Source organism: Acartia tonsa, chromosome 9, assembly GCF_053477335.1.
Source record: "Acartia tonsa isolate MP-2025a chromosome 9, ASM5347733v1, whole genome shotgun sequence".
Taxonomy (NCBI): Eukaryota; Metazoa; Arthropoda; class Copepoda; order Calanoida; family Acartiidae; genus Acartia; species Acartia tonsa.
This window is the reverse complement of record NC_137268.1, coordinates 1864999-1892244: the sequence shown is the minus strand read 5'-3', so window position 1 is coordinate 1892244 and position 27246 is coordinate 1864999. Positions and strand designations below refer to the sequence as shown.

At 33.7% G+C, this 27246-nt stretch overlaps 1 protein-coding gene across 1 annotated transcript in view; it reads right to left on the bottom strand.

The window, feature by feature from the left end:
• LOC145327993 (NPC1-like intracellular cholesterol transporter 1) overlaps positions 1-27246 on the bottom strand; it is a 53871-nt gene that overhangs the window by 10623 nt on the left and 16002 nt on the right. Inside the window, exons 10-30 of the mRNA XM_080171523.1 lie at positions 26815-26889; positions 24078-24172; positions 23473-23549; positions 22990-23077; positions 22252-22315; positions 21856-21931; positions 21490-21547; positions 19309-19374; positions 18490-18599; positions 18086-18171; positions 17327-17488; positions 16333-16423; positions 11898-12013; positions 8965-9096; positions 7807-7920; positions 6848-6910; positions 6003-6106; positions 5028-5144; positions 4372-4483; positions 3315-3374; positions 2594-2628 (exon numbers count right to left, since the gene is read on the bottom strand). Coding sequence (XP_080027649.1) covers positions 2594-2628; positions 3315-3374; positions 4372-4483; positions 5028-5144; positions 6003-6106; positions 6848-6910; positions 7807-7920; positions 8965-9096; positions 11898-12013; positions 16333-16423; positions 17327-17488; positions 18086-18171; positions 18490-18599; positions 19309-19374; positions 21490-21547; positions 21856-21931; positions 22252-22315; positions 22990-23077; positions 23473-23549; positions 24078-24172; positions 26815-26889 — 1901 coding nt within the window. The remainder of the gene's footprint in view (positions 1-2593; positions 2629-3314; positions 3375-4371; positions 4484-5027; positions 5145-6002; positions 6107-6847; positions 6911-7806; positions 7921-8964; positions 9097-11897; positions 12014-16332; positions 16424-17326; positions 17489-18085; positions 18172-18489; positions 18600-19308; positions 19375-21489; positions 21548-21855; positions 21932-22251; positions 22316-22989; positions 23078-23472; positions 23550-24077; positions 24173-26814; positions 26890-27246) is intronic.

Genomic DNA, 27246 nt, shown 5'->3' with positions numbered 1-27246 from the left:
AAGTGTGTTAGGCCATAGTGTTTTCTGACCAGATTACAATTTTTATATTCTTTGGACACCCTGTATTTTCAAAAAAATTAGAAATGTTTTTTTTTTTTTTTATTTTTTTTTGTTTTTTTAAGTTACCTAAAACTGTCATATAGATACAGATTTTGACTAATAACAATAATATTTGCCTATTTTACAAATTTACACACTTTTAGGACGCCCTGTGCATGTTTTTAAAAAATGGTGGTTTTTGCCCCTTTTTTGGGGGAAGGAGTCGTTTTAGGGCCAGAGACTATTCCTTCATTTTTGTACAACTTTTCAAGGCACATAATTTGTTATTTATACATCAACCGCCTCCGGCGAACCGTTTTGCCGTTATTCACCGCCTAAGGCGGAATTTTGACCTTTTTTACCGTTCTCGAGGTTTTAACGGGCATTTTTGGTAAGAAGGCGTTGATTTATGAAAATCACTCTGAAATACTTTTATTTAGGCTATTTTATTTACTAAATTTCATGTGAAGTAAAAATATGTGTATATCCAACCCATTTTTGTCAAAAGGAATTTTAAATGGACGTGATTTATGTTTCTTTTATTACTAATGTTATATCAATTATTAATATTATATTCACTTCATTCACTTGTTTTAACAATTGAAATCCATCTTGACGAAAAACGGTTAGATGCACAAAAATTTTTACTTCACATGAAATTTAGTAAATAAAAGTATTTCAGAATGATTTTGATAAATCAACGCCTTCTTACCAAAAATGCCCGTTAAAACCTCGAGAACGGTAAAAAAGGTCAAAATTCAGCCTTTGGTGGTGAATAACGGCAAAACGGTTCGCCGGAGGCGGTTGATGTATAAATAACAAATTATGTGCCTTGAAAAGTTGTACAAAAATGAAGAAATAGTCTCTGGCCCTAAAACGACTCCTTCCCCCAAAAAGGGGAAAAAACCACCATTTTTTAAAAACATGCACAGGGTGTCCCAAAAGTGTGTAAATTTGTAAAATAGGCAAATATTATTGTTATTAGTCAAAATCTGTATCTATATGACAGTTTTAGGTAACTTAAAAAAACAAACAAAAATTTAAAAAACAAACAAACATTTTTCTCATTTTTTTGAAAATACAGGGTGTCCAAAAAATATAAAAATTGTAATCTGGTCAGAAAACACTATGGCCTAACACACTTAGATACTTTGTATGCTAATTTGAAAAAAATAATCAATTTGGACCAATTTTTAGCTCTACAGACGCAAAAATCACTTTTACAGGGTGTTTCAAAAATTTCTCAGGTGTCCAAATTTGGAGTTACCACGCCAAATTTACTTCATGTGTGTTGTAAAATGGATGATATTCACTCTCAAGGCAAGAAATGGGCAAACTTCGTTTCCTCACAGTGTCAAAAGTTTAAAAAAACCTGTTTTGACATTTTTCTTGGGACACCCTGTAATTCATGATTTTTGTGATATTAAAGACAAATTCTATATTGTACCCATCTGGTTGATTAATTTGATATATAAAACATGTCTGTAAGTTGAAAATTAATGTAAAAATTTTAAACTTGAAAATCATGAAAAAATGCATTTTTTTCATTGTGAAAACACCACAGTGAGAAAATGCGCGAAAAATCGGACTTTAAATGGATTAAAAAGGTTAAAAATCACCCAGCCCTTAGTTTTATGACCAAATGAAGGGGACTGGAAGTTTTTATCAAAATCTGAGACCTCATGCAGAAAAATGTTTTTTTTTCGTAAATAATGTGCCGGGTTTCAAAGATTTAAGGGGGTAATCTAAAGTACTTTTTACATTGATCGAAAGGGATAAGACAATGGTCGATAAATTGATGTACATACCCAATAATGATACACAAATTTCTGTAGCGTAAAATTAATGATTGACATGTTTAAACACTCAATAAACCAACTAATCAATTCGCTTAAGTCCCCAAAGTTGTTAAGCAAACGAATAAGAAACGTTATCATAAAACTTTGGGGACAAGTAAAATAAACAGCCCATTATCCCCTCTCTCTCTGATTTTTTATATAAATTTTGGGGAGGGGTAAAATGAGGGGTATCAAAGTTTGAGGGGGGGATAGACATCCCTTTACCCCCCCCCATTGGACGTCTATGTTTGAGAATATCTTTTAAAATATATAAATACTAGCGGCTGCGCAACTGGGGGATGTGTATTCGAAGGGGAATTCTAAGGCAGAAAAATAGCATAATACCATCTCTAGACTTAAATATAAAAAATAAATAGCCTAAAACCATCTAAATCAAATGTAGAACTTAATTGCGTCAGTAGATAACGAAATCCTAAGCTTAAGAAAAAACACATTAATAATTTATATATATCGGATAGGGAGGAACCTAGTAATAGTGTCTAACTTTTAATCTTTGTGACGTAACAAAAATCGAAGGGTGAGAGGGGAGGTGGGAAAGGAAACCCCTAAAAAAGAGATGGATTTTTGTTACATCACAAAGATAAAAAGTTAGACACTATTACTAGGTTCTAGGGTATCAAACACGCTTTTTTTGAGGCAATCCTAAAAAAGGCTAGTGGCAAAGCCACAAGTTTTCAATAAAGTGATTAAATTACCTAAAGCCAGTATCTTCAACTATTTGCTCAACTTCCTAAAACAATTTGAAATAATAATATAGTAAATAAATCACTATTAATGAGATTTGATAATGTATGTATATCATAATCTTTAATTTTACACAGTGTCTCAATAATCAGCCAAATGGCGTCATAAAAATAAGGGATTATCCATTTTTTAGTTTTCTTTCCCACTTCTCCTCTCACTTCCCTTATCTTTATGACGTCACGTGGCTTATTTTTGAGACACTTTACAAAAGTTACAAAATCATTAAAATAGATAATTACTTTTTATTTTAAAATCCGTTAATAAACAAGAGATGACAAAATAACCAACGAACTCTATTTATAGAACTACCCTCTAGGGGCTATGCCCCAAGAGGTAATAAAAAAATGGAGATGCCACCACTAATTTTAAATAATTAAAAAGAAACTTGGGGGGGGGATGGTTTTCATTTTTAGGAGGGTTGGGGGTGTCCCACGCCTCAAGAAAATAGCCTAAAACCACCACAGGACCAGTAGGTATATATTCCCTGAAGAGTAGAATCCCATGGGTTCAGTGGTTACTGAGATCTTAAGGGACAGACGGACGGACAGACGAACAGACAGACAGACATCAAGCTACTTTGTATTATAGATAGATGTGCTTTTTACAAATAAAATTGAAAGAAAGATTTAACGCCATCTAACTGGAGTAATTTAAACTAGAATTAAATCTAACCCTCATGGCTGGAATCCACTCGCTAGACCGGTCAAAACGCAGATGTCCAAAGGGAATTGTCTAAAATTAGAATAATCATTTGGAAAAAGCGATTAAATAAGTATAGATAGAACTTTTATGCAAGGAAGGAGGTGACTATGGGCTGTTTATTACACTATAGTCCCCAAAATTTTACATGACGTTTTCATATTCGTTAGCTAAACAACTTTTAGGTCTTTTATAGAATTTTGATTGTTTGGTTCATTAAGTTGAGTGTTTAAACGTTTTAAACACTAATTTTAATCTACAGAATGGGTAATTTTGTGGGTTATCATTGGCGTTGTACATCTATTTATTGGTCAATGTCTTATCCCTTTATATCCGTGCTTCCATGCTAAGGTCGTGCAATTAATGTTTTTTTTTCTTGCATAGTATTGAATTAAGACCTTATATCTCTAATACAAAGTAGAATTATGTCTGACCGTCTGTCTGTCTGTCTGTCCGTCTGTCCGTCTGTCCGTCCCTTAAGATCTCGGTAACCAATGAACCGATCGGATTCTACTCTTCAGGGTATATGCCTACTGGTCCTGTGGTGGTTTTAGGCTATTTTCTTGGGGGGTGGGACACCCCCAACCCCCCCAAAAACAACCCCCCCCCTTTTCTTTTTTTTCTTACATTTCCTTGGTCCTTTTACGAATTTCGCCAAATTTTTTTTTGATCACCTCTTGGGGCACAGCCCCTAGAGGCTAGGGGCGAAGCCGCTAGTGAGATATATATAAAGTAGTAAGCGTTTTTTGTCTGTCACGATGGATCTCGATATTGTTCTCCTTTACAGTGAAGCTTCTTTTAGGTCCTGGGAAGGTTTTAAACCCTTTTTGGGGAGGGTGTCTTCACACCCCTCCCCCCCAAAAAAATTTTTTTTTACTCTTTTGAAACTCAAATTTTAAATGGGATGAGGTCGACTTTTCCCCCTCCTACCTTAAGTGCCCCTAGAGGCTTCTAGGGGCGTAGCTGCTAGTATGAGATATTGCAAGACCATAAAAAGTTTTAAATTAATTGGACAGTTCTTGATTCAAACCTGTAACAGAATGTCAGGAGAGGGTTCTCCACAAACCAGGTCTTGTCCGAATTCAAAATAAGGTTGGTAGGCCGCCCCGTTGGGACTGAATAAGAATTGAGCCATCTTATACCTATAAAATATAACAATCAGGGGTAGACTTTCTAACAAAAAATTCTACAAAAAATCACAAAACCTTTTAAAGTTTTCTACACAAAATCACGAAACCTTTAAAAGTGTTTCGTTTAATTGAAGAGGGGTGGGTAAGAAGGGGAGGAAAAGGGGGTTATAGAATATCATTCCCTTGTCCCTGATAACAATGGATATAGAATACATGGATATATTGACAAGGGAAAGTATGACGTCAGTTTAGGATGCTAATATGGACCTCATTTATGGGTCAGTTATTTCATCCAGAAAAAGGGAAGAGAATGGGACGAAGAGCCAGCTAGGAGTATCACTTTATTAGAGTACATGAAAATCTGGTTATTTATCACATCGTATTATAGACAGCTTTCCGAAGATATTAAAATTGAGCCGAAGGATATTTATTTTAACATCAGTCGAAAACTGTCAGTAATAAAATGCTTAACATGATTTTTCAGTATGGCTGAAAACCGGTTCTAATCCAGCGGATAATAATTCGATTTCGAAGCCATACGGGAAAATTAAATTACCTAAAATTATAATCATCCTTAATAAACTCATAAAAATCTTTTGGCTTGTCATAGTTGAGATAGTTCTTGAAGTCTTCAGTCCAGGTTCTCACCCATTCTATATTTTCATCTCTACTCCTATAATTAGAATATTTTTTGGAGATTAGTAGATTTTAATTTTTATTCAATAGATTTATTTTTTTAATCATCTAAAGGGTGTTAAAAAAATCGGTTACAATTTAAACCTATTTAAGTACTTTAAAACTTGGAGATAATGATGCTAGTTTTGATGGAGAATGTAAAGACCTTTTTATAGAGACCGTAATCAGATTTCTAACTCAATCTTTGCCAATTTGGCATCAAAAAGACAGACCCGTAAAACATTGAGACATGATGGCTCTGTCTAATTTTATTTTTTGATGTTTGCCAGGTACTAACCCATTCTATATTTTTATCTCTACTCCTATAATTAGAATATTTTTTGGAGGTTGGTAGATTTTCTTTTTATTTACTTAATAGATAGCCCAAAACATTGGATATAGAATATACGTGGATATTATGACAGGGTAAAATTGTCGTCAATTTTGGTTGTTAACTTAACAATGATTATTGGTCAGTTCATTCATCCATTAGAAGAGGATGGGATAGTTTAAAATCGGTGAATGGAGGGTATCGTTAAATTAGCCAGCTGGAATGAATATTTTATCAGTGTATTAGAGAATATCCACTTATTCTTTATCCAATCTAAACTTTCATTTCAACCACCTACTTCTTTTGTCCAATTTTCAAAAGACAATAATATTAACTAGGGTTGTGCCGGATACCAGATACCGGATATCCGGACTGATTTCTAAAACCGGATATCCGGTATCAAGCTGGATATTGAAAATGGCCCGATCCGGCAAATTACTAGATATATAGCAGGATAACCGGATATCCAGCATCAGAAATCAGCCGGATATCCGGTTTCCGGCCGAATTTGAAACTACTACTAACCTTAATGTTTGCACAAGGTTCTCAATTTTGATGAATTCGCTTGACATATTCAGTTTGGGGATAATAACAAATCCGGGCTCTCCGTTGGAGGGGTAATATTCACCCTAAAAAATAAATGTATAAGTATAGAAGTATACTCCAGAAACTACCTGGCCTAATTGGTGGAGACCCTTTTCGTCTGCTAGCAAATTGCTTTTTGTTTTTATGTAGGGCTTTATTTCCGACGCTATTAGCTAATTTAAAGACCCTATACAAAATCAGGGCGGGGTCACCGCTCTAAAGACAGATTTACATATAGCTTATACCCTCTGTATTTTTTTAGACAAAGCCCAAATTGTGTCAAAATTGTATCAAAAATCATCCGTTTGACGTCAAAAAAATAGGGATTATCCATCTCTTTTTAATGGGTTTTCTTTCCAACTTCTCCTCTCATCTCCCTCATTTTTATGACGTCACATGGATCATTTTTGACACTATTTTAATACAATTTGGGATTTGTCTTATTTTACTTTAATCTCGAAAACAAATTTATATAACATGGCATTGCTATTTTAAAAAGCTATTCATAAATGCCGAATGGTTTTAGTCAATTCTAAATATAAGTGTGATGGTTTTAGGCTATTAAAATATTCGTTTTTATAATGTTTGCAAAATGATTTAAATTGTCATACGGACTAATAGAGTAGTTACTAAATTGTACCTAATTGAAACAGGAATCATCATACCTAGTTTTTAATCGATGGGACAATTCTAACACGTCAAAGTTACAAGAAGCGCTATCCGTTACGGACGAAAGAACGTACCTAATCATATCATAGAGAAGATTAGCTTTTAAAAATAAATACCTTGATATCAAACCATTTGGCAATTTCTGATTCTGGTGGCAACAGCCATTGGGGTTGGTATTCCTAAACAAATTTTTGATCTTGTTAATGCCAGGAATAACAGATACCAAAAAGATTTTTTTTTTGCCATTGTCTTATTTTTTAGCAACTGATAAATGTACATATCAGTGTATGAAACAATTTGTAGTGCAAAATAAACAGTAAATTTATATACTGTTGTGAGTTTTTATATAGAATTTAATGTATTTGTAATTATTTGTGTATTGTTGTAACTTTAATTTTTAATTTTATTACTAATTAAGAGACTAATTATTGTTTGGATGGCAAAAAAAAGTTGGAGAAAACTGGGATCAAAAGGGATTATACAATGGACGATAAATTTATGGACATCCCCAATGATGATGCACAAAATTACACCCTTTGGCAGATTACAATTAGTAGTTGAAACGTTTAGACGCCCAACTTAATGAACCAATCAATCAAAATTTAAATAGTCCTCAAAGTTGTTAAGCCAGAAAACGTTATAAAGAAAATTGGGGACTAGTGTAATAAACAGTCCAATGTCCCCTCCCTCTCTGTAAACTATACTAGGGTTGGGCCAGATACTTTTTTGGTTGGATACTGGATACCGGATATTGAAAATTGGCCGATATCCGAAAAAATTACTGAATAATCGGATATCCGGCATTAGAAATCAGCCGGATATCCGGTATCTGGATAGTTTCAATATGCGGTATCCGGCCAAATATTTAAAATTGCCGGATATCCGGCCCAACCCGAAAATATACCTGGGTGAGCGACATAGTGCCCCAGATTCCAAAAACCACAAAGGTTGTGGTCAAAACAAGGATAAACAGTTTCATAGGCAACTTGGTCAACAGAATTCCAATCTTTTTAAACTTGGGGACTAGTGTAATAAACAGCCCAATTTCCCCACCCTCCCTGTAGGCTCACTATACCTGAGTAAGAGACATAGTGCCCCAGATTCCAAAAACCACAAAGGTTGTGGTCAACACAAGGATAAACAGTTTCATAGGCAACTTGGTCAACAGTATTCCAATCTTTTTAAACACCTGAAAATAAAAAGTAGAGTTGGGAGGCCGGATACTTTTTTGGCAGAATACCGGATATCCGGCTGATTTCTAATGCAGGATATCCGGTATCCGGCCGGGTAACTGGCAAAAGCCGGATACCCGATAAATTACCGGATATCTTGCCGAATAACCGGATATCCGTCATTATAAATCTACCGGATATTCGGTATCCGGATAGTTTTAATATCCGGTATCCGGCCGGATATTTAAAATGGCCGGATATCCGGGCCAACCCTAATAAAAAGCATAATTAATTCTGCTTCTCTAGTTTTTAAAGAAAAAAGTCGTTAATAGTTATTTATTATTGCCTCGTATTATATAGACAGCTTTCCGCGAATAGTAAAATTATAAATAATTTGATTAATACGAGGTAAAAGGACGCTAACGTAATGTGTCCCAATTATGATAAATGGAATAGCCCTCATATATGTAAAAATTATTGTTAGAAAAGTTTGAAATTGTTATTTTGTATTAATCTGTCACAATTAAACCTTACCCCTAAAAGTTTCTAACCTAACAAATAGCAGAACAAGTTTATAATCTTGGGGGGGGGGGGGGGGGTTGCAGTATCATCAGGGATCTAATAGGTTAAGACAATGGTCATAAATTGATGTACATCCCCAATGATGATACACAAAATAACCCCTGTTTTAGATTATAATTAGGGCTCGACACGTTTAGACACTTAAACTAATGAATTAACCAATAAAAGACCCAAAATTGCGTAACCAAGTCTATTATAAAACTTGTGTAATAAACAGCCCAATGTCCAATTTCTGTCTAAGTATTGAGTAAAACAGTTCATTGCCAAAATGTTTGGTCTACTAAACAGATCTATAGTAAAGATGTATATACAGACAACTACCTCCCTTCATTTTTCAAAGATGTAATATAAGCGACACCATTGGTTGATTTTCAATGACCCAATAGAAAGGTTGCACAAGACGGTTGCGATGGGGAGATACATTTATTTAACCTTTTCTCCCTCTAGTGTTTTACTCTAATATCTACTATATAATTTACCTTATTTAACAAGGATTGTTTACTGAACTCAAAAGGTTTCCAGTTGTCGTGTCGGTAGCAGCAGATACATCCGTCCCGTTGGTCGGCAATTCTCGTCTCATCCAGGGCAAAGCAGGCAACAAATTGGGTAACCTAAAACAGGGAAGAAATGTATTTGGATTCTAGCGATTACGGCCCTAGAAGCCTCTAGGTGCATACAAATTAGTGTGTGTTGGGGGGGGGGGGGGTGAGAGTGAGGCCGAACCCTGCCCATTTTTAATTTTAGTTTTAAAATGAAAATAAAAAAACAAACATTTTATTATAGAAGGAGGGGGGGGGGGGGTTAATTTTTTCTGGGGTGATTTATCATGAAAGGGTGGTGGTAACCTTCCCCCAAAATAGTCTTAAAGATTCCCTAGACCTAGACCTAGAGCCGCAGGTCATTTTAAAAAAACGCCTATCTCAAAAACGCCCATCTCAGAAAACGCCTATCTTAAAAAACGCCCATCTCAGAAAACGCCTTTTTCATAAAATGTCCACTACCATCAACCAGTAAATAAACTACATTGCCGCTACATTGTAAAGTTGACCCAAATGAGATCAGCAGATCCTTCGGCACAAACAGACAAACACACAGACCTTATGTTACTTTCAAAAAGGCCAAATCCTATACATTTTGTGTTAAGTAGCCTATAAATTTTGGTCGTAATCCATTTGTAGTACTTTCTATCTATTTAAGCTGTGGCGTGTACAGCGATTCAACAGGGGGGGGGGGCAACTTGTAAAACCATTATTTACTGGAAAAATGGGAAGGCAGCCCTTTCCAATTTCAATGTTATGGGGGTGACACCCCTCTACCGCACGATAAGGTATGTAAGTCTTTTTTTTTATAAATATTTTATAAATGCAACTTAAAATAACTTTTTGCAATTTAAAGTTAAAGTTTTAACATTTTTATAGTTCTATCTAATTATACTTTTAAGTACTAATATAAAAGTTATTATTTGAATTGTCAAAATTGTACTTTTCACTCTTTTTAGTAATTAAAAATGAAATTGGTAACATATTAACGAGCATGCTGTTATCCTCATATAAAGGTAACATGATGTCTGTCTCAGCGTGTGTAGCAAAGGATCATGGTAACCGCTAAACTGATAGGATTCTTCTTTATAATGAAGCTTCTTATAGTTTCAGAGAATTAAAATAAAAATAAATATTTGTGGTATCTCCACCCTCCCAAGAAAAATAGCCCCACCTGCTAATTTTTAAAAATGATACCTTTCCCATGAGGAGTAGTCTATAGCAAAAAATAATTTGTCTGATATCAACATCGAATCATGGTACAATGAGAAAATATAATATATATTTATGTGTTGATTGAAAATGAAAAATGTTTTTTGTCATTTTCTAAGCTTTTAAATTTAGCCTATAATTCTTTTTTTTATAGGGTTCAATTAAATATTTTTTTTAGATTAAAAAATATTTCATTTTGACAACATTCATAAAAATATCAAATAATTGTACTTAAGCAATTTTGATTGAAAAAGAACGCAAAAAGTTCTTGTTATCTTTTTAAATTATTATCATTAATATTTGATGAGCAAAATTGTTTGTTGAAATTTTAAAATTGAAGATAACATTGTATTCAATGCAATTATTCATTATTAATAAATAATAATTCAGGCCAAAATTGATGAAAAAATAAGTTGTTTTGTGGATGTGCTGAAAATGGATTGCCTATTTCTTCCTTAATTTCCAAAGTTGTACAGCAGATAACCAAATTATTGCAAACGCTATTTTCAGCTACTCCGGTCAAAGGGAAAAGCGAAATTTAGATTTTTTTTTTGGAAGTTTGAAGCTTTTTTAGCTAGTAGTGAATATTGAGATAGGACGCAGAAACTAAAATTCAGTACATCGTTTTGTGCCTGTTTGTATGGCGTTGCAACAAAAGACCTAATTACAAAAGACCTTAGGATCTAATAAGACAAAAGACCTAATCCTTTAAGGATCACTAACCCTGCGGGGCTACTGAAGATTACCTAACCTAACCTGACTTCACCCTCGCCTAAATTTTTATGATATATTTATTTATCTCATATTTATTTTTCAAACTAACTTTTGTACAGTAAAGAACTATAATAAAGTAGGGTTGGGCCGGATACTTTTTTGGCCGGATACCGGATAACCGGCTGCTTTATAATGCCGGATATCCGGTTCCGGCCGGATATCTGGCCAACGTTCGATATCCGGCAAATTACCGGATATCAAGCCAGATAACCGGATATCCGGCGTCAAAATTAACCGGATATAATGTAACCGGATAGTTTTAATATCCGGTATCCGGCCGGATATTAAAAATTACCGGATATCCGGCCCAACCTTATAATAAAGAAGGTTTACAAGGATAAGATGTGACTTATCTAAAAATTTCCTACAAATTGAGTTGTGTGTTTTTCCTTGGATAGTCTCTTTTCAACAACGTTGCCGTGTATTATTCCATTATATTTATTTTATATCTTATTTAGGGCTATTGGATCTTTTGTCTCATTAGCTATTCGTAACTTTGCCAACAGGGACGAGACCAGATTTTGTAATTGGTCTTCGAAATTAGCTAATAGCGTCGCAGCCGAGTCCCTACAAAAGGGGACTGCAATTTGATAGCAGACGAAAATGTCTCCACCCCTTGGGCCAAGTAATTGTCTAGATTATACATCTATAGTACAAACTATAGTACATCTATTATACAAACAGATCTATAGTATAGATGTATATACAGGCAACTACCTCCCTTCCTTTTTTAAAGACCTCTTTCGTCTGCTTCTAAATTATTTTCTGCTTCTTGGCTGTGTTAATATAACCATATTGGTTGATTTTAAATAACCCAATAGAAAGGTTGCACAAGGCGGTTTCTCCCTCTAGTGTTTTTCTCTAATCTTATATATTTATTGGCTGACCTGCAAACAGTAGATAACAAAGATGGAGACAGCTGCATAAATACAGAAACTCTCCAGGCCGGGCAGCTGGGTGTTGGAGCCCACAAAAAAGGCGATCACGTCGGTGAATGTTGTAACTGAAAGAAAAAAATAAGAATCAGTATGGTGTATTTATTTATGGCATCGTATTTTAGACAGCTTTCCGTGGAAAGCAAAATGAAAAAAAATATGCCAGTTTTGTTAGTTTATATGAATATTATTTTTTTTCTCGTCAAAATTGTCTTTAATACGATACGATATATGATTTTTTCTGTTTGGCAGAGAACCGGTTCTAATATAGCGAGTATTAATTGGTTTACAAGCCATATACTTGACAATACTGCTTGGCTGGAGGCTGCTATGAATACAAAAATTGGATCATAATTCAATAAATAAGTTGTCATCATGAGCATGCACTTTGATAACATTTGGCTCACCATCACTACCCGTAGGAGCATCTTAACCCTTTACAGTCGGGCCCCTTGCCGCACCTTAATCGGTCGGGGGGGGGGGGGTGTTCAACGCCCCCCCTTATTAGCTCAGTTCCTATTAGAGCTAGAGGGCTAATTTTTTTTGTGCAAGTCCCTTGTTTGATAATGAATTTCCGACCTTTTTTAAGTCTAAGTCAATTTTCGCTTCCGTCACCCTTTTATTTAACAACCTTTGTTTTAAGGTCTTTTTTTACTTAATAATTTCAAACGGCTGTAATTTTCTTTTTTTTGAAGCTAGAAGAAAATTTTTTTTTTCCAGAAAATGTTTATCTTTATGTAAATTTTACATTAGAAAAATCAAAATTTAAATTTCAGCGGCCGCAGGTGTACTTGGCAGCTTCTGCCGCCGCAGTCGGAGGTCGGCGGGAAAACGGCGGCGGATCTTCATGAAATTTAATACGTTATGTAGACATGTAAGAAAAGCTTAAGTATTAAATTTGAAGTCTCTAAGTCAAAAATTGCGGCCACAGGAGCCTTTTAAAGATTTCTGGAGACCTGGAGGATCAGGACCTGCAGGATCATACCTGGAACCTGAAAGTGACTTGAACACCTGTATTTCATATAAGGATGTACTACTAGAGGATATTTTAGTATTTTGCTATGTTAAATGCTTTGTTTTAGTCAAAATAATATTTTTGCTCTTTACCTGGATGACCCTGCCAGGTTTGCTGGCATCCTGTGCCCGCCAGGATGGAGATATTCAAAAAATTCCAACTCTCAGTTATGTGTTATACCCATACTTAAAAAGTCAAGCAGTTTGGGCTCTTTATCTTTCACACACAGAAAATGAAATAGAAAAAACCGGATGGGAGGGGCGTTCAACGCCCCCCCCCCCCGACCGTTAAGGGTTAAAGGCCATCATCCTTAAAATCAAGATTTTAAAATGGATTTTTTTAACACATCTTTCCATGATCCCATCTATTAAATTTATACCTACTTTTTTATCCATAATATTTAATACATCTATTACATATAGAAAAATGGTGACATTAACATGACCGTCAAGGAAGGTGAAAAACCTGTGTGGTTAACTTATTTATCCCAAAATAAAAAAATTTGTTTAATTACACCATAAGTGATATCGACAGCTAACTGCCTAAACATGTTGGTGTTAAATCTGATACAAAGCCAAAATATGTGAAAAAGAATTAAATAGAATCTAAATTTAAAGATCATTCTCTGATATAAAATGTAATATATGTTTAAACTAACATCACCACTCTACACTTTATCTCTATTGTATGTCAATAATCTTTTACTATATGCTAAACAAGTTTACTATTTTTAGGTTAAAAAGTATAACTTACTATAAAATTAATTTTCCAAATTGGCACTTTTTAACAGTAAAATTTTAACTTATCTGTTATTATAGGGCTTTGATGATGATATAGAATTAATTTCAAGTAATCCAGAGAGGGCGTTTGAAAACTTTTCTAATGTTATCAATGAAAACTTTGAAAAATTTTCCCTTTTAAAACTTTAAAACCCAACAAAAGAGTTATCCCCCAAAATCCCTGGATGTCACCAGCTTTACTAAACCTAAGAAAGAAAAAAGAAATTTAAGGATAAAACCGTTGATAGCAATAGAAAATTTGTCATTGCAAATAATATTTATAAATCTGCAGTTAGGAAAGCCAAAAAAGAGTACTATTTTTCTAAATTCAATGAATTTTCGTCTAACATGAAAAAAACTTGGTCTACAATTAATCAAGTTATTAACAAGAATTAAAAAATGCATTCTATCCCAAATCTTTTTACTGGTGATAACAGATCTTATGAAAACCTTCAAGATATTTGTGAAGTTTTTAACAATTTTTTTTATTTATGTTGGTCCCAGTCTAGCAGATGAAATTCCATTTTGCAAAAATGATTTTAATGACTACCTTGGGGTTCCAGTCAATGGAAATTTTGTCTTTCAAAAAATCACTCCTCAAATAATTTTTTCTACTTTCAATAAACTAAAACCTAAACTAAGTTGTGGACCTGACAATATTTCTACTGGAATAATACATGGCAGCGATGTTGAAAAGAGACTATCCAAGGAAAAACACACAGCTCAATTTGTAGGAATATATTTCGATTAAATCACATCTAATCCTTGTCAACCTTCTATTATTCTTTACTGTACAAAGGTTTGTTTCTACTAAACTTTTAAAAGAAATTATGACTAGTATTATAGATCCTGTTGTTCATCTATTTAATCTTTCATTTAAACATGGCTTTGTTCCAAACAATTAGTAGATTGATTTAACTATTATTAATAGTTATAAGTTTTAACAACTTAGTAAAAATATTTATAATTAATATTAATTTAAAAGTAGGTGTATTTTTGTCATCAAAACTGTGAATTTGACAGCATACTTGAATTTCATGGGTGTGAACTTGACAGTAAAACTGTGTTTATGACAGCGGAAAGGTGTAATTTTGACAGTGGATAAAAAAATCTTGCCAAAAATACAGCTAAAATCGAAATTGACAAAAACACACCCAATATTTGTCAAAAACACAGTGGCTGTACTGCTAGTGGTAAAAGTGGCAGCACCCCTTTTGTATACTTTTGAGGGTAATTTTTATCTTTAACATGTATTTAGCTTCATCCATAAGACTGTCAGCAACTGTCCTCTAAAGTGATAGGGTTCAAATATCTTTTTTTCTAATATTTCTTATTTAGAAAAATCATTAATTTCTACCTAATACTATATTTTATAATAACTAATGCATAAATCCCCTTAAAAATCATTAATTTATCAGTATCAATCTTTAAAAGAGAAGAAAAGTGAAAAAAAAACACTTTACTGTTGATTTGTTTTGGATTTGAATATCTTTTTGGTTCACCGGTTTTTTCCCCAAATGCTGTTTTTGAGATCTTTTGCATCATTTGAACTGATTAATAAAAACTTAACGGTGGAAACATGTAACCAAAAGATGCATCTACATTTTATATTTACAGTAAAATCATCCTAAATGAATAATAAAGCTGCTATTCTGAAAATTCAGATTTGCCTATTTTTTTGGTTCGCAGTTTATGTTTTGGGAAGTAAGAGAAACTAGGGTTAAAATAATCTTTTTTTACATTAGAAGAAAATAATAATTTCCTTATAAAAATATTTTTACAACAATGGATATATAATAATAAAGTGGAGATTATGTCTAAAGAAAAAAATTCGTCAATTTAGTTCACTAATATGGACATTTATTGGTCAGTTTGTTCGTCCAGTAGGAGGGGAGGGGATGGGGTAAAGAGGGTGGATGGGAGGATCATGATTTTAGCCAGCTACAAGTTTCACTAGTTAGAGTACATGATAATCTGGTGTAAGATCCAGGTAATAATAAATTCATTATTACATCTTCAGTTACTTAAATATCTGATTGTTTTAAACAACATCCATAAAAAGCTAAGCTCTGAAACGGTAGGAAAAACGAACTGAATAATCAGAATATCAGAACTGAATAATCAGAATATAAATGTATAAAAGTCGAACGAAACAAAATTGTAAGTAAATTTACTGAAAAACTGCTTAATTACAGGATATTGTTTATGGACATACTTACCTTATTAGGACTTGATTATAAAGATGCTTCGCTTATAACAATGTACTTTGTTGTCCTAGGAATCAGTATTCCAAAAGTCAGACCAATCGGATAATTTTATCACATAAAAATTTGTTATTAAAAAAGTAAAAAAATCAACATGTTTAAAATGGACGTACGGACATTCTGGTAACGATTATAGAGTTGCTTTCTAAATCGTACCTAACTACTACTGGAATCACCATGCAAAGTTTAAAATCGATAGGACAACTCTAACATGCCTAAATTAACAAATAAAAACTAACTATCTCGGACGGACGGACCGACCCTAATTATAGAAAAGATTCGCTTTTAAAAATTAGTTGTGTGTTTAGGGACGTGCATAATATTCAAACCTGATACAGCAACCCCAGCATGGCCCATGGTTTGTCCCATTCGCTTCACCAAGGTCAGGGGTACGTCCGCAGCCTCCAGGGTGCTATAGGCCTAAAGTATTGATAGATAGTTTAACTTTTTAAGAAGTATATATAATAGTGTTTTAGGATGGAATAAAAATATTACCTTTCTCAAAGTTGTATTCCAATATTCGTATTTAAAACGATAATGTATGTATTATTGTATTAAAAATACTACTACATATTCCACCAGTGTAGAAAGAAATTTCAAGTTTTGCCATGTTTCACACATTGGCAGAATATCCATTCCAGTATGATCAATATTCTGAACAACTGTTATGAGTTTTTACATAAAAGCTGAATTTTTTTAAAGAAACATAATATTGCTGAATTTACACGGGAATTTCCTAAGAGACCTTTTGCTATCTTCATATTAGATAGGAAGAAAATGGTATAATATCAGGGATCTAAATGGCTTAGACAATTGCCGATAATTTGATGTACATCCCCAATTATGCTACACAAAATTGCGTCTTCTGTAGATTAAAATTAGTGGATGACACGTTTGGACACTCATCTTAATAAATCACCCAATAAAAATTCAATAATAGTCCCCAAAGTTGTTAAACCAACAAACATTAAAATGTTATTATGGTACATACATGTAAGGAAATTACAAAAATCTTGATAGTTATCACCTGTGTAATAACAAAAATGTTATCAATGCCAATGCCCAGCAGGAGTAGAATATACCAATCGGTTCAGCGGTTATCATAAGCTTCAGACATACAGTAAGATATCATTCTACTTTGTTTTAAAGATAGGTTTACATGCATGAAAAAAAAGTACATAATATTAATTGTGAAGGCAGGTTTAGTGCCATTTTAATGAGTCCTTCGTTCCTAATTTCAATCAAGATTTATTCCCTTTAGTGTAAGGTTTAAGACGACATTTCATGCGCGGAAATGCCGCTGTGAACATTAATAGCTCTCACCTGAGTTATAACAAAAATGTTATCAATGCCAATGCCCAGCAGGAGAAAGGGAATAACTGTGTGGGCTGCAGAATAGAACAGACCGAACAGAGAGCACAGACCAAATGCCAGGATCATTCCCATAAACACAGACATTATGCCCACCACTGATAAGGCAAATCGCTGAAAAAATATATTGTTAAGTTTTCTATAATAGGATTATTGGTTAAAAAGTTAGGGCATTATTAGTTTGGAACCAACTAATAAAAGTTTTGAAGCCAACGAATAAGAGAACGTGTTTATACAACTTTGGGTACTAGTGAAACTTACAACTCAAAGTCACCTCCCTTCCTGATTATGTCAAATACATCAAATTGTATAGAAGCTTTGTTTGTCAAAATGAAATAAAAAACTTTTGAAAACTATAGAGAAGTTTTTTTCAAAATTAAATAAAAAACTTTTGGAAATAATGAAATTTATTAATACAACTTTAAGTTGTATACACTCAAAAACAGATTATCTTTAGAGTAGTTTCGCTGTTTAATAGTTATTTATCACATCGTATTATAGAAAGCTTTCTGTGGATATTAAAATGAAAAATTACAAGATTAAAACCAGTTTTTTTTCCCGATGGTTTTATTGTTATGATTTTTATTTTAACTATTTGAAGAAAATTTTCTGTAATAAGATGCGATAAATGTACTTTCAGTATGGTTTTGTACCGGTTCTTATCCAGCAGATATTAAAATGTTTGGAAGCCACACTGTAAAAACTTTTTACCTGTTGTACAAAATTAAACTTGCTGAGCATAAGGTTAACATACACAAACACAAGAATATAGCCAAGTATAAGTTTATCTCCATCCTATGTTCATTCATTTATTCATATTTCATTAGAAGCGATCCTATTATATGTTATGTTATGTTTGTCAGTTTTCATAGTTAATCAATATAAAACAAGGATGACAGCATCCATAAAGGCGAAGCTCTGAAACAAAAAAATCCCCCTCAATTTTTTTGATATGTTGAAGTAGGTAGGCTGTAGCAGCAGTACCTATTTTTTTTAGGTAGATAATTCAAAATGTAGTGGCTGTAGCACCAGAGGTACTTAATTTTTTAATTCTTTTTTAAATTTTTTTTAATTAGTTTGTCTGAAAAGTCTTAAAAGAACATGAATAAATTCCTTAAATGTTTGTCCGACAAAGCTCTCAAAGAACTGTCTCTGTATGTTAACATACAGCTCCATGTTGGATGGCATTCCTTCTCTAGCTGTGAACATATTTATCATATTCCCTATTAGAAAAACATAAAACATTTTTAATGATTAAATAAGTGTCTTTATGCAGCTCAGGGGTAGCTTTTGTAGGAATCAATTCTACAAAAAATCACAAAACCTTTTAAAGTATGTGGAAGTATATTTTGTTTTCTCATGTAAGTGAAGAGGGGTGGGTAAAAGGGGGGGGGGGAGGGGGTTGTAGAGAAATTTTCCTGCAGAATATCAATCCCTTATCCCTGATACAGCTATGTGTATCGTTTCACTTTCTACAATGTCAGGCGCGTTAAAGTAATACTGTGTAATATACTGGTACCCAAAGTTTTGTGATTACGATCTCTCATTAGTTAGCTTGAAAATACTTAAGTACTTTTAATTTTCATCTACAGAAGTTGTACTACTTTTATTATTGGGGATGAACATCAATTTATCTTCATTGTCTTATCCATTTAGATCCCCGATTCTAAATAACACATTTCTTACTGAACTTAAAATTTTTGAAATTGCATTATATTGACTCCCCCCTGACTTTGAAAACAAAGTCTTGGACGTGATTGGCTGAAATTCGGCTCACCCCGATCTGGCTCACCACTAAAATGATTTAAAGATCCAGCTCAGAAATCCTTCATTTTACGCCCCTCAAAGATTTGAAACCCCTTATTTTACCCCCCTCAAAATAAAAAGCTTGGACGGCATTTTTTTATGTTTTATTTAAAAATGTTTTATTTCCTTCGAATTGATAGGAGGTTTTATCAACTTTTTCTCCACGGCTAGCTGTACCATACAATTGCACATCACTAAAAAAGAGAATAGTTATTTCTCGCATCGTATTATAAACAGCTTTCCGCGGATATAGAATGTACACCTTCGGCACCTCGGGGCTAACAAAAACTGGTTTTAATCCTATGATTGTACATTTTGATATTCGTATGATGCTAGACATAGTTTTTTCGTATGGATGAGAACCGGTTACAATCCACTGGATTCGAATAAATACGAGAAAAATTCTAAGCTTTTAATTAAAAATTTTTATGCTTTCCCTAAAGGTGCCTATTGAGCACTGGAACCTCACACCTTATATTTTAGTAATATTAAAAATAAAGAAGAGGGAGTAGTTTTATTCTGTCCATAACCCCTTTGGGACCTATACCTGCGGTGCGCTATCTGTGCCGGGCTAACCAGTACCTAACCTAATCTAACCTAAATAATAAAAAAAGCAAACGAAAAAAATATTCCTTATTCCTCTTTTTAATCTGTTTGAAAAATAAGAGGAAGTGGAATCAGTGATCAACTATGCAATTTTAGGGAATACGCCGAATTCTATTAGTTTCAGTTTCAAAAATGGTAAATAATATTCTTTTGCTAATTATTAGTTTAGAAATAACTTTAGAAATAATAAGTTTTCTACTAATGTAATGCGAGTGTGTGACTTCTAAAATTTAACCAACCCACAAAAAATATATGTAGAGTAGCCATATTTCTAAAAAAATAAATTTTAATAAAAAAAAAATTCATGGTCAAATGTTTTTTAATGTGATAAACTGGGCTCGGCAGCCGCGCGTCAACAGCCTCAAAGCATTATAGAAATATTTTTTTTTCAATTTTAAAAATCAGCTGGAAGTAAATATGGCTATCCCTTCTCAAAAAACAAATTTTAAAGCATCCAAACGGGTTTTAGTCGCGGCTGAAGCGCGGCTGCCGAGCCCTGGTGATAACTCATTAACACGTTATCACAACAATACAAATAACTTTCTTATCAGTCAGGGATAAAATATCTGTAGAAAATCTTAAGTTAGTTTAAAGAAAAATATACAAAGCAATTTTTGAGACAATTATAAATTAAACAAAAATTACTTTCTTCGGACCCCCCTAAAGCATCACTTTAAAAATTGTGTTTTCGTCCCCCCCCCCCTTTACTTATAGAGTTTCTTCAATTTATATTTAAAAGTTAGTATGTTTTTCAACCTATTTTTAAAAAAATTACACTATTCTAAGACATGAAGATATATTTCGATTTTAGCAATCATTTTCAATTCATTTTGTCTCTTGTAGAAGTGAATCTTAGCTTGGTCGTTTTAATTTATTCAATTTATTCCATAGGTTTGTTTTTTTACGTAAGATAATAAATCACATCTTTTGTAGAAACCTAACTTGCTAAAAATTGCAATATTTTAAACATTCCTATACAAAAAAATAACATTTAACAACCTATTGCACTATGCTTCTCCTCCAATTAAAATTAAACTTTATCTTAGGCCTTGATTTGCGAATTCGTATAATGTGCAAAACTATATCCGACTCGATAAAAAAAAAAAAAAATCTTATTTATATATTTATCCATGTTATCTTTAAGATATTTTTATAATTGTTTGTTTTATTAATAATTATTATTGAAATTATTACTAAAATGATATCATGAGTACATTTTTATAAAAAGCTTTTTCTCCCCAGTATGGCTCCAAACCATATCCACTGGATTAAAACCAGTTCTTAGCCCTAATGAAAAATCATCAAATAGTATAATAGGCAATTTTTTTCAAACAAAACAGGAATTGGTCCTATAGTTTTTCATTTTACCATCCGCAAAGAGCTTTTATAGTACACTTCGATTATAGTTATTTAGCGCATCGTATATTGAACAGCTTTCCGCAGATATCAAAATAAGAATTATAAGATAAAAAATAGTTTTGTTAGCCCCAAGGTGCCAAAGGCTCAGGATAACAAAATTGGTATTCATTTTATGAATTTCTTTTTAATATTAGTAAAAATTTGTCTGTAATTAGATGCTATACATGATTTTTACAGTATGGCAACGGATATCAACTGGTTTCGAAGCCATACCGGAAAAATATTAAGCAAAGCATTGAACTACGAGATACATGAATTTTAAATCTCCCTGTTAAACATATTACCTGATATTGACTTTTGTGTAGAATTTAAGCTCAACGGTGCTAGCTCCTGTTATTTCACCTAAAATTTATTTGTAATTTAATATACTTTATTAAAAAAGAATTGACATTTATGTCCAAAAGAAGCACAGAAAAATTATATCTTTGGTGCTTTTCCTCAACCGTTGTGGGGCTTACTAACACCCTTTTGCAATCTATTTCAAATTATTGACGAACGCAGAAACATACAGTGCAGACTCGCACTAATTATAAAGTAGCTTCGCTTGTAATTTAATTCCTGCAAGCGAAAAATATTTATGTTATCTAGATTTTTATTAATTTCAATCGAATAAAAACATTTGATGTTATTATAAAAAAAACTTTGGTTACCTTTTTCATTGTATGTAACATCGCCAAGAAGGTCTTTAAAGTTCTTCTCTTTCAGAAATATTTGACTCATATTTCTATATTTACAAAATGGCTTAAATTTTACCTTCAATAAACTTTCTCAGAATACAGAATTTATTTTTAGAAAGATCTTTTTGGATAAAGAAAAGGTTTTCCAGTATGGCTTCGAAACCGATTAATTTTAGATTTCTTTTCTAAGGGTCATTTCTCTTGAGAGGGTGGTGGTACCCTCCCCAGAAATAGTTATAAACCTTCCCAAAACCTAGGATATATTGAAAAGGAGAACTATATCGGTTCAGCGGTTAGAAAGATCCTACAGTATAGATATTCACAGAGATTATGTTATTTTATTAAATTTATTTACAGCCATTTTTTCCTGTTATTTATTTTGTCCAATATTTCTTCTTGTGTTAAACTCGCAATACTCATATCTGATATGGCACTGAAATATTAATAAATACACATATTCTAGTTTGTCTGTGTGTTTGTCTGTCTGTCTGTCTGTGTGTTTGTCTGTCTGTCTATCTGTCTGTGTGTTTGTCTGTCTGTCTTCTTGTGTTAAACACGCAATACTCATATCTGATATGGCACTAAAATAATAGTGAATATAGAATATATCTGTGTATTTTATGACAGGGGAAAAATTGTCGTCAATTTAGGTTGCTTTTTCACAAGTCATTTCAATATACAGTAGGGGGGAGAGGGTGTCCTTATTTTTAGCCCGCTGCGTGGTTCACTTTATTAAAAACACGAAAAATCTAATGTAAGATCCATGTAGTAAAATAAATCCATTGAATTAACGAGAAATACAAATAATATAGCTTTGCATTATTTCAATATTTTGTTTGATCCACTCGTCGAGTGATTATAAAGTCAAGCAAGCAAACAAAATAATAAAGTGATTGAAAAAATTCCATATATCTTTCTGTTTTTCTGTCTCTCTGTCTGTCTGTCTATCTATCTATCTATGTTTATACCTGTAAGACCCCGTGTCCCCCCAGAGCTCCAGAATATTAAGTTCATAGCAGGCAGTTTGGGTGATCTGTCTGTATGTCCGTCTGTATGAATATCTATCTATCTATCTATATAAATATATCTATCTTTCTATCTGCATACCTGTATGATCCTGTGTCCCCCCAGAGCTCCAGAATATTAAGTTCATAACAGGCAGTTTGGGTGGCACGGACCGCAGAACAGTAAGGCTCTAAGGATAGGAAAAAAAAAACAATAAACGATTACTTTTAGTAATATAAAGTGAATTAAATTTTACAGGAAACAGCGTATAGTGTCAAAAAAAAGGACGTCATACAAAAAAAAACCAATATACAATTTATCATTGGTTAATTGCAATTTATACTGGCCTCTCATTGGTCATTTATATTGTATGACGTCACTTTTTATTGGACACTATACCCTGTTTCATTTTACAGAATAGAAAAAAAGTATGATTATGTTTTTACTCATTTTTGACTAGAATCTTGAGCAAACGACTATCTTGTATAATTCAGCTAAATAATCGACTTAAAATGTTCTACTGACTCAAGTCTTTGATTGCACAACCTTTGTCTTGAAATCATTAAATACAAATAAAAACTCTACCTGGATAGAACACTTTGCTCCAAGATTCCAGAAGTTCAACACTGGCCTCTTGATTATCAAACAAATCATTGCCACCTTCAAAATTGTGCTCATTTTTTTAGTAGCAAAGCTGGATTATGTGTATGTCTGTCTTTCCTTCCTCTTGTCTGTAATGCTGCTCTATATTCGTTTCTCTGTATGTTTCTCTCTTTCTCTCTCTCTCTCTCTATCTCTTTCTCTCTCTCTCTCTCTCTCTCTCACTCTCTTTCTCTCTCACTCTCTCTCTCTCTCTCTCTCTCTCTCTCTCTCTCTCTCTCTCTCTCTCTCTCTCTCTCTCTCTCTCTCTCTCTCTTTGTTTGTCTGTCTGTCTATCCTTCTGTCTGTAATGCTGCTCTATATTCGGTTCTCTGTATGTTTCTCTCTCTCTCCCTCTTACTATTTATGTATCTTTCTTTATGTATCTTTCTCATTCTCATTCTCTGATTCTCTGATCTTTTTTTGCCTCTTTCTCTCTTTATTATTCTATCTCTCTTTCTGTCGAAAATGACCTTGAATTGAGAAAGATCAAAGTATCATGTGTGACACTTTGAGCCTTTTCCATGAATTAAAAATGAGCATCCGTTCCTGGGCCTTTAAACTCAAATCTTTCATCCTCTGGATCATTGGCAAAGAGATCATCAAACTCACCAAATTCGTCCCAATCATCTTGAGCAAAGTTATCCTACAAAATAATTGATCATTGGCAAAGCGATCATCAAACTCACCAAATTCGTCCCAATCATCTTGAGTAAAGTTATCCTACAAAATAATGGATCATTGGCAAAGAGATCATCAAACTCGCCATATTCGTCCCAATCATCTTGAGCAAAGTTATCCTACAAAATAATTGATCATTGGCAAAGAGATCATTAAACTCACCAAATTCGTCCCAATCATCTTGAGCAAAGATATCCTACAAAATAATGGATCATTGGCAAAGAGATCATCAAACTCACCAAATTCATCCCAATCATCTTGAGCAAAGTTATCCTACAAAATAATGGATATATCATTGGCAAAGAGATCATCAAACTCACCAAATTCATCCCGATCATCCTGAGCAAAGTTGTCCTACAAAATAATGGATCATTGGCAAAGAGATCATCAAACTCACCAAATTCATTCCAATCATCTTGAGCAAAGTTATCCTATAAATATTGTAAAAATTGCGTTATAATGGAGTAAAATTTTTAGAAAATGATTATTTGATGAGATCAATTTTAGTTTCTTGATGTTGGATGGAAAAACTCTAGGGAGGGAGAGGGCATTGGACTTTAAATTATACTAGAAACCTCCTTTTGTAGCGCACATACATGTGCCAAAAAAGACTTATTATACGCGTGCTTACTTCACACAAGCTTTCACTGTGCATCATTGGATCTTGGCTATCCTTATACTAAAGTAACAGGATTTCTGTGTGTTTGTGTGTCTGTACCGAAGGATCTCGCTAACCGCTGAACCGATCGGATTATCCTTAACAGGGTAGATTCTCATGGGTTCTGGGAAGGTTTATAAATATTTTGGGGGAGGGTACAACCACCCTCGCAAGAGAAATGACAAAAAAATCTAAATTTTAAAATATATAGGAGACTTCAACGTAACATAAAGAGGTATATCGTAACATTAAGAAGTACCGTAGAGACTTTAACAAACAAAAACATTTAAAGTGCCACTAAAGGCCTCTAGGGGCGTAGCCGCTAGTCAGAGATAATTTGTGGGCTTATTCATTCGGCTTATTGCAATGTGCAGGAATAACTAGTGCGTTCAGCCGTATTGCAGTTAATAGCCTTTAAAGTTCATATATTTTTAGTAGATAATCGTTCCCAGGAACATTTTACCATGAACTGCACTAGATCCAAAAAGTAAAATAAATAGTATAGTCTAATTAAGAAACACCTTCCCAGTTTTGCAATCAAAAGTTTAATTCAAAGGAAAGATAATCGAAGAATAAAATGATCCTTCTATAAAGGTTGATCTTCAATTGCTTAAAGGAAGATTTAGGTTTCTAGAAGTGATGCGAGATGTCACGTCAATATCAACATGTCGATACCTTGTCATTTATGACCACTTTGACATGATATAATCCGTTCATAAAATCTATATGATTGTCGTTTCCCTTTCCCCTGATTATTTTGCCAGACCATTGATAAAATTGCAACTCATTTTGTTGCAAAAAAATGCATAGATTAAATTTTGCACGATAATACTTGTAATTATATGTTTGTATTTGCCTTTTGTGATATTGTCATTGTCTGTTATGCAAGTTCTTTTGACTAGATTATCCTATAATATAAAGTAGTAAACGTTTTTTGTCTGTCCCGATGGACCTCGCTAACCGCTAAGCCGATATAGTTCTCCTTTACAGTAAAGCTTTTTATAGGTCCTGGGAAGTTTTTTAACTAATTTTGGAGAGGGTGTCTTCACCCCCTTGGCCTTCCCCCCTAAAAAATATTTTTAAAAATCTTTTGAAACTCAAATTTAAAATGGGATGAGGTCGACTGTTCCCCCTCCTACCAGTGCACCTAGAGGCTTCTAGGGGGCGTAGTCGCTAGTGCTATAATATAAAAACATTGAAAGTTTGTTTTGTATGAACTAGAGATCCCGGAAAATACTTGTACAAGTTGGTTGTACTTTCATCCCCCTTTGTGACAGTGCTGTTCACCAAGTAAATGTTTTTTTATTATGTGAGTATGACGAAGTTTTATAGAACACGTAACGCAGGTTGATAAAATAAATATATATAAGTATAGTATAATACAGACAAATAATTGGGTATTATCCTCTTAGAAATTTTTTTTTCAATTTTGAAAATTCGAGTACCCCCCCCCCCCCCCCCCGACAGCGAACTATGAACTCTGGCCGCAGCGCTCGGCTCCCTAGCCTGCCTAGCCGCAGCGCTCGGCTCCCTTGCCTGCCTAGCCGCAGCGCTCGGCCCCCTTGCCTGCCTAGCCGCAGCGCTCGGCTCCCTAGCCTAAAACCTAACCTAACCTAAAATAGTTGTTCGTCGGTAGTCGGGGGGGGGGGGGGGGGGGGGGGGGGGTACAAAATTGAAAAAAATTGAAAAAAAAATTTCTAAGAGGATAACGCCAATAATTGCCCTAAGTGACAGAGACCCTTTTCGCCTGCTAACAAATTGCTCTCTGTTCTGTTGCAGGGAATCGACTGTGTTTATATTTCTTAGTCTTACGTATTAGCTGATTTCAAAGAACCAATACAAAAACGGGATAGGGTCTGTGCCCTAAGGGGAGAGTTACATAAAGATGATGCCCCCTTTATTCTTTTACTTTAATGATGAAAACAAGAACAAAAAAGTGCCCAACTTACCCTTTTAGTGACTGTTTTGGTTTCTTCCTGAGTGGCACCGGGAAATTTTAATATTGGCACTTGAATACAGAAATCCTGAAGAAAAATTGAAGTAGCTGGACAAAGTGTATAAGATAATCAGACTTGTGACGTCATAAAAATGAGGGATTATCCATTTCTTTTCTAGGGGTTTTCTTTCCCATTTCTCCTCTCATCTCTCTCCTTTTTTACGACGTCACATGGCTGATTTTTGATACACTTTGTCCAGCTACAAATTGGAAGGAAAAACGCTTGGTATTTATCCTTCAACTTAAAGTGGATCAAAAGATCAAAAAAAGATATTTTAGATAAAGTTAGGTTATTTTATATTTATTGATAGCTCCCCAGGGCTTATTCCTGACCTAATACTCTTTGCAAGAGCTATAATAATGGTCAAATCTTCGATTCAAGGGA